Here is a 12,871-nt window from a genome sequence, read left to right on the forward strand (position 1 = left end):
AGGTGCTCACCCCTGCCCTCAGGGCCAAGCATAATGCCACCCATGGGGGTGGGGCAAAGGCCAAGGCCACCAGTCTTGCACACCTGAGTTGTGATCAAAACCACTCCGTGAAGGAGAGGCAGAAACCACAGTAACAGCCCCACTGGGCAGGCACCACCAATGCCCATACCTGAACTTTCTAGGCAGCAACAGCAGAGGGGGTGGTTGGCCTGCAGACAGACCACACCTAGGAAACACAGAGGCCACACCCAGTGGACTCCAGAGGCCAAAACCTTCTTTTACACAGACAAAATGAGAAAGCAGAGAAATGCAACACAAATGAATCAAGAGAAATCCCCAGAAAAGGACCTGAATGAGTCAGATATAATCAAATTACCAGATGCAGAGTTTAAAATAATGATTGTTAGGATGCTCAAAGATATTAGAACAACAATAGATGACCATTACAAACACCTAAAGAGATAGCAAATATAAAAAAGGACATTGAAATAATAAAAAAGAATCAATTAAAAATGACAAATACAATATAAAAATGAAGAACAAAATGGAAGGAATTAAAAGCAGGATGGGTGAAGCTGAGAATCGAATCAGCGAGTTAGAGGATAAGATAAATAAAGGCACAGAAGCAGGGCAGAAAAAAGAAAAGAGACTCAAAAAGTCTGAGGAAACTCTAAGAGAGCTCTGTGACAACATGAAGAGAAATAACATCCACATCATAGGAGTTCCTGAAGAAGAAGAAAAAGAACAAGGAATAGAGACTTTGTTCAAACATAGCATAGCTGAAAACTTCTCTCAATTAAGGCACAGAAAACTCTATTAAAGAGAAACCCAAAGAAACCTACACCAAGACACATCATAATTAAAACACCAAAGATAAGTGATAAAGAGAAAATATTAAAAGCTGCTAGAGAAAAAAAAGACTATCACCTACAAAGGAGCCCCCATAAGGATGACTTCTGACTTCTTAACAGAAACGCTGGAGGCCAGAAGGGAATGGCAAGAAATATCAAAGTAATGAAGAACAAGAGCCTACAACCAAGACTACTTTATCCAGCAAGGCTATCGTTTAAAATTGAAGGAGAAATAAAAAGCTTTTTAAAAAAATGAAAAACTCAAGAAATTCACTATAACCAAACCAAGGCTGCAAGAAATGCTAAGGATCCTGTTGTAAACAGATCAAAGGAGAAAAAGAACATAGCAAAAGAGGAATACAGTTTTAAAGAATAAAATGGCAATAAACAATTACATGTTAATAATAACCTTAAATGTAAATGGATTAAATGATCCAATCAAAAGACATAGGATTGCTGTGTGGATAAGAAAACAGGACCCATACATATGCTGTCTACAAGAGACACACTTAAAACAAAAGATGCACATAGACTGAAGAAAAAAGGATGGAAAAAAAATATTTCACGCAAATGGAAATTAAAAAAAAAAGCTGGGGCAGTCATACTTATATCAGACAAAATGGACTTTAAAACAAAGACTATAGTAAGAGATAAAGAAGATCACTACAAAATGATAAAGGGATCAATCCAACAGGAAGATATAACCATTATAAATATCTACACACCTAAAATAGGAACACCTAAATATATAAAGCAGACTTGATGGATTTAAAGGGCGAGATCAGTAGCAACAGTATAATAGTAGGGGATTTCAATACCCCACAACCATCACTAGATAGATCCTCAAGAAAGAAAAATAACAAAGAAACAACAGACTTAAAGGACACACTAGATCAACTCGATTTAATAGATATCTTCAGAACCTTTCACCCTAAAGCAGCAGAATATACATTCTTTTCAAGTGCTCATGGTACATTCTCTAGGATAGACCACATGTTAGGGCACTAAAGTGGCCTCAACAAATTTAAGAAGATTGAAATCATATCGGGCACTTTCTCTGATCACAATGGCATGAAAGTAGAAAACAACCACAACAGAAAAACTGAAAAATACTCAAACACTTGGAAACTAAATAGCATGTTATTAAATAATGAATGGGTTAACAATGAGAACAAAGAGGAAATTAAAAAATTCCTAGAAACAAACAATAACAAGTATACATCAACTCAAAATTTATGGGACACAGCAAAAGCAGATCAGAGAGGGAAGTTCATAGCATTACAGGTGTACCTCAAGAAGCTAAAAAAAGCTCAAATAAACAACTTGACCCTACATCTACAAAAACTAGAAAAAGAACAGCAAGTAAAGCCCAGAGCTAGTAGAAAGAAGGAAATTATAAAGATCCAAGCAGAAATAAATGAAAGAGAGGCTAAAGAAACAATACAGAGGATCAATAAAACCAGGAGCTGGTTATTTGAAAAGGTAAACAAGATCAATAAACCTTTAACCAGATTCACCAAGAAAAAAAGAGAGAGGACTCAAATAAATAAAATTAGAAATGAGAGTGGAGAAATAACAACTGACACAACAGAAATACAAAATATTGTAAGAAAACACTATGAAGAACTGTACATCAAAAAAACAGACCATCTCGATGATATGGACAAATTTCTTGAAACATATAATCTTCCTAAAATTAATCTGGAAGAATCAGAAAATCTAAACAGACCGATTACAACAAATGAGATTGAAACAGTTATCAAAACACTTCCAAAAAAGAAAGTCTGGGGCCTGATGGCTTCACAAGTGAATTCTACCAAATATTCAAAGAAGAACTAACTCCTATTCTTCTCAAAAAATTTCAAGAGGAAGGAGGACTTCCAAGCTCCTTTTATGAGGCAAGTATAATTCTGATTCCAAAACCAGGCAAAGATAACACAAAGAAAGAAAATTATAGGCCAATATCCCTGATGAATTTAAATGCTAAAATCCTCAACAAAATATTAGCAGACCAGACCCAGCATTATATGAAAAAAATCATACAGCATAATCAAGTGAAATTTATTCTTGGGAGGCAAGGCTGGTATAATATTCGCAAATCAATCAATGTGATTCATCACATAAACAAAAGGAAGGAGAAAAACCACATGATAATTTTAATAGATGCAGAAAAAACATTTGATAAAATCCAGCACCCATACATGATCAAAACTCTTAGCAAAGTGGGAATATAGGGAACATACCTCAGCATGATAAAGGCCATCTATGACAAACTCACAGCCAACATCATACTCAAAAATTAAAAGCAATCCCCTTAAGATCAGGAACAAGGCAGGGGTGCCCCCTTTCACCACTCTTATACAATATAGTTCTGGAAGTCCTAGCCACGGCAATCAGCCAAGAAAAAGAAATAAAAGGCATTTAAATTGGAAAAGAAGAAGTAAAACTATCATTAATTGCAGATGATGTGATATTGTATATAGAAAACCCTAAAGTCGCAGTCAAAAAACTACTAGACCTGATAAATGAATTCAGCAAGGTGGCAGGATATAAAATTAATACTCAGAAATCAAAGGCATTTTTATACACTAACAATGAACTGTCAGAAAGAGAAATTAAGGAAGCAATCCCCTTTACCATTGCAACCAAAAAAATAAAGAACCTAGGAATAAATTTAACCAGGGAGATTAAAGACTTGTACTAGGAAAATTATAAAACATTTATAAAAGAAATCAGGGAAGATACAAACAAGTGGAAGCATATACCGTGCTCATGGTTTAGAAGAATAAACATCATTAAAATGTCTATATTACCCAAAGCAATTTATAAATTCAATGCAATACCGATTAAAATACCAATGACTTACTTCAAAGAAATAGAACACATTTTCCAAAAATTTATATGGAACTAAATGAGAACACGAATAGCCTCAGCAATCTTGAAAAGGAAGAATAAAGTGGAAGGTATTACACTTCCAGATATTAAGTTATACTACAAGGCCATTGTACTCAAAAGAGCCTGGTACTGGTATAAGAACAGGCATATAGATCAATGGAACAGAACAGAGAACCCAGAAATAAACCCACAGCTCTATGGACAACTGATATTTGACAAAGGAGGTAAGAGTATACAATGGAGTAAAGACAGCCTCTTTAATAAATGGTGTTGGGAAAATTGGACAGCTACCTGCAAAAAAATGAAACTAGACCATCAACTTAAACCATTCACAAAAATATACTTAAAATGGATAAAAGACTTAAATGTAAGCCGTGAAACCATAAGTATCTTAGAAGAGAACATAGGCAGTAAGCTCTCCGACATCTCTCACAGCAATATATTTACCGATTTATTTCCATGGACAAATGAAATAAATACAGGACAAACAAATGGGACTATATCAAACTAAAAACCTTCTGCAAAGCTAAAGACAATAAGAACAGAATAAAAAGCCAAACTACACAATGGGAGAATATATTTGACAATACGTCTGATAAGGGGTTAATAACCAATATTTATAAAGAACTTGTAAAACTCAATACCAGGAAGACAAACAATCCAATAAAAAAATGGGCACAGGAAATTAATAGACACTTCTCCAAATATGACATACAGATGACCAATAGGCATATGAAAAAATGCTCAACATCACTAATCATTAGAGAAATGCAAATTAAACCCACAATGATATATCACCTCACACCAGTCAGAATGGCGCTCATCAACAGAACAACACAGAATAAGTGCTGGAGAGGATGTGGAGAAAAGGGAACCCTCCTGCACTGCTGGTGGGAATGCAGACTGGTGCAGCCACTGTGGAAAACAGTATGGAGATTCCTCAAGAAATTAAAACTCAAACTGCCTTTTGACCCAGCTATCCCACTGTTAGGAATATGCCTCAAGAACACCATAGCACTGTTTGAAAAGTGGAAATGCACCCCCATGTTTATGGCAGCATTGTTCACAATAGCAAAGATCTGGAAACAGCCCAAGTGTATGTCACTGGATGAGTGGATTAAAAAGCTTTGGTACATATATACTATGGAATACTACTCAGTCATAAGAAATGATGACATTGGATCATTTACAACAGCATGGATGGACCTTGATAACATTATACTGAGCGAAATAAGTAAATCAGAAAAAATTAAGAACTGTAGGATTCCATACAGAGGTGTGATATAAATATGAGACTCAGAGACATGGACAAGAATGTGGGGGTTATGGGGTGGGGGGAGGAGAGGGAGGGGGTTGGGGGAGGGGAGGGGTACAAAGAAAACCAGTTAGAAGATGACAGAAGACAATTGAACTTTGGGTAATGGGAATGCAGCATAATCAAATGTCAAAACAACCTAGAGATGTTTTCTCTGAACATATGCACCCTGATTTATCAATGTCACCCCATTAAAATTAATTTAAAAAGATAGAAAAAAATGTTAAGGTCTAAGGAAGGGGCTATTCAACTTCACTAACTATAAGTACTTCGTTCACCAAAATAAATCACTTGTGCCCTCCTGAAAATAAACCTTCAATTAATAAGGAAAACTTTTGGAAGGAAAACATTAACAGTGGGCCCAGAAGTTATTTTCTCATTACCTGGGAAATAAAACAGATGACTGCATCAAATCCTCTGACATACATGCTAATGATCAGACCTCCTGGTAAAGACACGAATGACATTCTTATGGAAAAAGATAATAGAAGGCTCTTACGTGAAATGCTTTCAGCAACTGTTATAGTTTTCTGTTGGTGTACAAGAAACCACTCCAAAATGAGTGCTCAAAACAACAATTTATTATTATCTTTCACCTTTCAGTGAGTTAATGTGGTTCAGCTAAGTGATTTTTGCTTGGAAATTCTTGTGGTTTTAACCAGCTAGCATTGTCCTTGGAGACATCTGATGATGTAGCGGGCGGGACCTCCACAATGGCTCACCCATGCTGCCAGCTGATGGGACTGGGAACTCAGGAAGAGTTACCCACCTACATGAGGACTCTCTATGTCTAGAGTTTTCACAGCATGACTCCAGGGATCCACGAGGGAGTGTTCTAATAGACCCAGGACGAATTAGACTCTGAAGTCTCAGAATGTCCCTTGTGCTCCATTGTTTTGGACAACTCAATTGGAGGGAAAATAGCTTCTACCTCTTAATAGAGCAGTCAATGGCTATAGTGTAAAAGAGCAAGTGGGTTAGGAAATATCAGAGGGTTTCTTTAGATAATGCAATCTGATGTAACAGGGTATGCCTGGTTTGTCTAGGTTGCCTATTGTGAATAAACCTGGTATTTATAGATTGGCGGGAGCATGACTGAAAACAGTTACATCAGCCGGGAAATCAAAGGGGTTTAATAGCTCTGCCTGCATTGTTTAAATCTCTCTATTAAATCTCAACCAGCACATGGTCTATTGCAAAATGAAAAGGAAAATTTTGAGTTATATTGGTTGTCAGTAAACTGTTATAGTACAGCAGCAGATAATATGCAATTTAGGATTTGCAAATCATATGGCCTCTGTGGCAACTACTCAGTGGTGCTGTTGTAGCACAGGAGCACCCACGGACAAAACACATACAAATGAGCCTGACAGTGTTCCAATGAAACTTCAATCACAAAAAACAGCAGCAGTCTGGATTTGGCCGGTGGGCTGACATTTGCCAAACCCTGATCTATGATCACTCCAAAAGAAAACACAACCTGTGGCATGCTAGTGAATCAACAATGTTTGGTCTTAGGTAAGACTATAAACTCTGTTGAGTCTGATTTAATAATTCAACGTGAATGTCTATCACAATGCTTGAGAATACAAACTATCTGCAAATCAATACGTTAACAAATATTAATTGAATTGCAATTATTGACATAGTATTATATCATAAAGTTCAGGATTTTCTAGTTCAATTGTATCTAGATGGACTGCACTTAGTTACATTAAAAGGGAAAACGACAGAGCATGTGACTTTTTAAATTTTTTATTTTTTAAACTTAAGTGTAGTTGGTATACTATATTATACTAGTCAGGTGTGCAATACAGTGATTTGACATCTATAAATTTTACAATGCAATCACCACATTAAGTATAGTAATTATCTATCAAAATATAATTAACTATATTTCTACTTTATCTTTTTCATCATCCTCCATCTCCTTCCCCTCTAACAATCATCAGATTAATCACTATTTCTGAGTCTGTTTTTCTTTTGTTTGTTTTTTTAGATTCTATATGTAAGTGAATGGTATTTGGTATGGTATTTCACTATGGTATTTGTCTTTCTTTGTCTGATTTATTTCCCTTAGTGTAATGGCAAGATTTTTCAGTTACTGTATGTATATCTACACACCACCTATCTTCTATATTCATTCTACAATGGACCCCGAGGTTGCTTCCATGTCATGGCTATTATGCATTATGCTGCAATGAACATAAAGGTGAATATATCTTTCCAAATTATTGTTTTAATTTTCCTTAGATAAATACCTAGAAGTGGAATTGTTGGTTTGTATGGTAGCCTTATGCTTAGTTTTTGAGGAATCTTCATACTATTTTTCACAGCAGCTGCACCAATTTGCAGTCTCACCAGAAGTGTACAACAGTTTCCTTTTCTCCACATCCTAGCCAACCCTAGTTGTTTGTTGACTCATTGATGATAATCATTCTGACAGGTGTGAGGTGATATCACACTGTAGTTTTCATTTGTATTTTTATGATGACTTTGAGCATATTTTCATATGTCAGTTGGCCATCTGTATGTTTTCTTTAGAAAAATGTCTCTTCACGTCTTCTGCCTATTTTTATTTTGGATTTTTTGTTGCTATTGAATAATATGCGTTCCTTATATATTTTGGATACTGACATCATTGATTTATATGCTTGTTTTGTACCTGTGCCACACTATTTTTATTATTATAGCCTTGTAGTATAGTTTGTCATCAGAGAGCATGATTCCTCCAAATTTGTTCTTTTTTCTCAAAATTGCTTTGGAGTTGTGATTTCATATAAATATGAGTATTATTTGCTCCAGTTCTGAGAAGAATGTCTTTGATATTTTGACAGAGATTGCATTGAATCTGTAGCTTGTTTTGGGTAATATAGTCATTTTAACAATATTAAGCCTTCCAACCCATAAGTGCAGTATATCTTTCCATTTATTTATGTCTTCTTCAGTTTCTTTCTGCAGTGTCTTATAGTTTTCAGAGTACTGGTCTTTCATCTTTGGTTAAATTTATTCCTAGGTATTTTATGCTTTCTGATGAAATTGTAAATGGGATAATTTTATGAATTTTCTCTGATGGTTTGTTGTTGGTATATAGAAATGCAATGAATTTTTATATATTAATGTTTTTTTTTTATTCTGCAGAGCACATACTCTTTATTGCTAAAATGGAAGTTCTATTAAACCTTACTTCATTACTGACAAGAAATCCAAACTTACTATTGGCTTAGATCACAGAAATATCTAGACTGCTTTTTAAACATTTTTAAGACACATAAAAATATGCCTTTGAGAATGCAGTCTCCAAGAAAAGGTCTCTATTTTCTGTAGCAAAAATTCTTCAAATGGAGGCCACTGGTATAGCATCCTCCCCAATTTGTGCTTGAAAACCAACAAAAAGAGAGTAAAATGAGACAGTTTCAGGTAGACTATAAACAATAGCTTATTGCATAATCCAAAATTTTGTTTTTAACCTTTCAAAACACTGGTAAATATATGATAGATATTTAGACTTCAATCATGTAAAATTTTTCCTTACTTTGAGGGCTATGAGTTAATAAAAATGGTGTTCCAAAAGGGTTAACAGATGACAATGTTTTTTTGGTATTTCTCCTTAGAGTTGAAGAGACAGCACTATAAGGAAAGAAAAAAAGAGAGAGAAATGTGTTTAGACAGAATATATAACCTCATATTGTTTTGATATTTTTGATAAAGTTTCACAATAGAAAATTACCAAAAAAAAGCTTGTAATTGTGATACATAATAAACAACACTTTTAAAATAAACTATTTCTGAGGAGGTGGAACTTTTAATTTAAATGTAGAATCAGAATGTTTCTCTATATTACTTTGTATAAATATTCCTAACTACTTTGTAGATATTTTAGACAGTGAGACATTCTTAGAGAAGGTAAGTGATCATATTTTTAAAAGTATACTATATAAAGTATTGAAAAATACTTATTTTTCCAGCAGTAGAAAATTATGCTCAGGAAAACTTGAGAATCGACAAAAAACACCCATAGAAGACATTTCATTAGTTACTCTATCTTTAAAGCTCACGTAATGATGGCATGCTAATTCCAGTTGGGAAGAAGAGAGGAGTAGTATATAAATCAATGCCTCCTTGTTATTTATTTCTATTTTAGTCAACAAGATACCTAAGCCCATGTACAAAATCATTCCTGTCCTTCTCCCCTGATAGCATAATATGAAAATCCCAGGGTAAGCTCAGAGAGCAAGGGATAGAGACAAGGATGAGTTGGGAAAAATGCTCTAAAAAATAAAAAGATTATTTAACTTTCTGGATTATGTGTCAAAGCACAGGAAAGGCTTTCTGTAAGAATTAATATCATGACAGGATTTTCAATAAGAATATAGTTTGAAGTGTTTCTAAGTTTCTCACATGAATTGAAATTTCTCAGAGCAAATTTGCTGCAAGGCAGAGTATAGAGTGCACCTCTTCGAGTTCTGCCCTTCCTTTGGTATTTTGGTACCAAGGCTTTAGTTCAAATTTTATTATCAAAGTAACATTATATAAACTTACTTGATGCAAGTTTTCTTAAACTAATTAGAGATATGCCAATGATCTTTGTGAATATATTGAGGAGGGGAGAATGGAATTATGCATTAAAAAGAAAGATAACACATTAGTGGAGTAGTTACTGATAACTCAGATGTCCTGAATAGTGGTAGGTCTTAAATTTGTAAGTGTAAAATATACTCACAAGGCAGTATGCATCTATGGAGACTATAAAAATAACAATAAAGACATCTTTAAATTGCCCCTGCAATCCAAGGATAACTTGTGATGAGTAGAGTTGCCTGTCCTACATAGAGTGCTAGTGGAAAGGACTTAAAGCTCGGTTACACTTGATTACGTGGCGTGAGGTTTTAATGCTGCGAGGTTGACAGCATAGTTTTCCAAAGTGCACAAAATGATAAAGTCTTATAATAAACCCTATCTCAGTTTATTTTTCAACTAAACCAATCATAGAACAAGTTGTAGACCTTTTTAAAAGATGCTTTCTGTCATGCCCTGCTTGTCTTAACCTTCCTGTGCTCCCAGCCTCACCACAGCAGGAAGCTCGGTGATCCATTTTGCTTATAATGCACATTGTCTTTATTCTTCAACTGCATCTTTCTACACCCCCCCGCCCCGTCTCCCAAATCCCACTCCTTTTGCTAAGTCCTACATTCAATATTTTACTCCTTATTTATTTTTTATTCTAAACCTTAGAGGACTATAGTAATCTTTCTTAAAAACAATTTTAGAGGGTTTTTTTTGTTGCTTCATTTTTAGGCTGTCTACATCCTCACCATGATTCTACTAGGCCTATGTTACTAACCTCCATTTTACAGGGCATTTCCTAGTATAGAGAATGTCTTAATGTGCCAGGTTAACAGTATGTCTGTCATTCATTCTCACCCAAACATTTGACAGTGATGCCTAAATGAACCCCTTTTTTTTTGTATTTTTCTGAAGCTGGAAACGGGGAGAGACAGTCAGACAGACTCCCGCATGCGCCCCACAGGGATCCACCCGGCACGCCCACCAGGGGGCGATGCTCTGCCCCTCTGGGGCGTCGCTCTGTTGTGACCAGAGCCACTGTAGGGCCTGGGGCAGAGGCCAAGGAGGCATCCCCAGCGCCCGGGCCATCTTTGCTCCAATGGAGCCTCGCTGCGGGAGGGGAAGAGAGAGACAGAGAGGAAGGAGAGGGGGAGGGGTGGAGAAGCAGATGGGCGCTTCTCCTGTGTGCCCTGGCCAGGAATCGAACCCAGGACTTCTGCACGCCAGGCCGACGCTCTACCACTGAGCCAACCGGCCAGGGCCTGAACCCCTATTTTCTAGTCAAACACTTAATACTAAATGCCTCTAACTCTGCATTTTTGCTTAAAATATATGCTGTCTCACAAAACCGACTCCTTGTTTGCTTTGTAATTATAATGCTATAATAGTTCTAAAACGTTTCCACATGTTAGCTTCAAAAGGAGTCCATAATTAACAATTATCTTAATACTTCTTGATTTCAAAAATTATTCATTTCACAACTAAGTCGATTACATAGAATCCTTCATTTCCTAATAATAATATGGTTTTCCTCCACAATTTCAAATTGATTTTCTTTTTCCTTTGCAGAAGGAGATTGGAAGGTGACTGTTGTCACTGGGGATCTTGAAAATGCAGGCACCACAGCCACAGTGTACCTTTATGTCTATGGAGAAGCCAGATGTTCAGGTCCAATTATTTTAGGATCTGGGAGACACCAGCTCTTTAACCCTAACAGTGCAGATATATTCAAGGTAAAATTGATATGCTATCATCTGCTTGCTAAGATGTCTTATGATATACATTCCCTAAGACAAAACAGAAGTTGTCAATTTTGCATTTGCATTACATTTTCTTGATAAATATAAGTTATTTTATCCTCAGGAAAACAGGAGTAAAAACAAAATTAAATGTTTTTGATTCATCCCCATTTTTTATTTGCCTAAAGGCAAATAAAAAGTATATGGACTTTAGAAAATTTAAATATTATTATAGAAAAATTTACTTCTCATCTGCCTTCAAGTCAAATATTTTCATTGTTGACTATCTTTTCTAATCCTTGTCATATCCATGGAGTATGATGCTATGATGAAAGGTGGTGAGCATCGTGGATTAAGACATGGTCTCAGGAGTCAGATGGACAAGATTCAAATGCTGACTTTATTTAGTACTTAATAGTTTGGTGATTTTGACAAGTCACTTAATTGTTATATGCCTAAATAACCTTTACTTCAGGGGGTCATCATGAGGATTAAATGAATTAGTTTACGTAAAGTGTTTAGTACAGTACCTGAAATGCTCATTGAGGTTTGCTATGAATATTGTAGTAAATAAACAGTTTTGTAGCCCCTTATTTATGAAGGAAGTAACAGAGCCTTCCTAATTATAAATTTTATTAAATATTCATTATATAAAATTTACTATTTTATTTGCTATTGATAGAAATTGAAGTGTCTTTTAGATTCTTACTATTATAAAAAAATGCTTAGTTTCTTCTTTTTTCTAACCAAAGCTATTTTATTTTCTTATGACAAGTATTGAACACTGAGATAACTTTGGATCCATTCTGACAAAGTACTTTTTAAAAATATCTAATTTATAGCACAGTGCCTGGCAGAACACTGTAAAGAATTGGTAAATTTTAATTGTTACTAAATCATTAATATAACACTCCAAATCATGGTATCTATTTCTGCCATACATAGTATTTGATATCTTTTCATTGAAATGTCTCTGTGCCCCTTTGCAAGTTATAGTATGTGAATGTGGATCTGTGCTTTTTACCTCTTTATTAAAATATATTTATTGAAATATAATTGACATAACATTCATCTATTTAACCACAATTCATGATGTATAGTATATTCAGGGTTCTACAACCATCAACACACTCTAATTTTAGAGCACTTTTAAAACCCCAAAAGAAAATCCATATCCACTAGCAGTCTAATCTTCTATCCTCTAGCTTTAGGAAACCAGAAATTTTCTTTCTATCTCCATAGATTTGCCTTTTCAAGTTTGTATAAATAGTTTGTATAAATGAAATCGTGTAACATGCAGTCTTTTGTGTCTGATTTTTTTTCCTTTTACTTAGCATAATCTTTTAAGGTTAATCCATTTTGTGCCATGTATAAGTATTTCATTGTTTATGGCTAAGTAATATTTCATTTTATGGATATATCACATTGTATTTATCTGTCAATTGTTGAAATATTTACTGTTCAGCTATGAATATGATTATTATGAATAATGCTGCTATGAACAT

General features: G+C 35.0%; 1 protein-coding gene across 1 annotated transcript in view; it reads left to right on the forward strand.

The window, feature by feature from the left end:
- RP1 (RP1 axonemal microtubule associated) overlaps positions 1 to 12,871 on the forward strand; it is a 413,345-nt gene that overhangs the window by 302,129 nt on the left and 98,345 nt on the right. The window contains exon 25 of the mRNA XM_066266133.1: positions 11,197 to 11,360. Coding sequence (XP_066122230.1) covers positions 11,197 to 11,360 — 164 coding nt within the window. The remainder of the gene's footprint in view (positions 1 to 11,196; positions 11,361 to 12,871) is intronic.

Source organism: Saccopteryx bilineata, chromosome 3 (genome assembly GCF_036850765.1).
Source record: "Saccopteryx bilineata isolate mSacBil1 chromosome 3, mSacBil1_pri_phased_curated, whole genome shotgun sequence".
NCBI classification, from domain to species: domain Eukaryota; kingdom Metazoa; phylum Chordata; class Mammalia; order Chiroptera; family Emballonuridae; genus Saccopteryx; species Saccopteryx bilineata.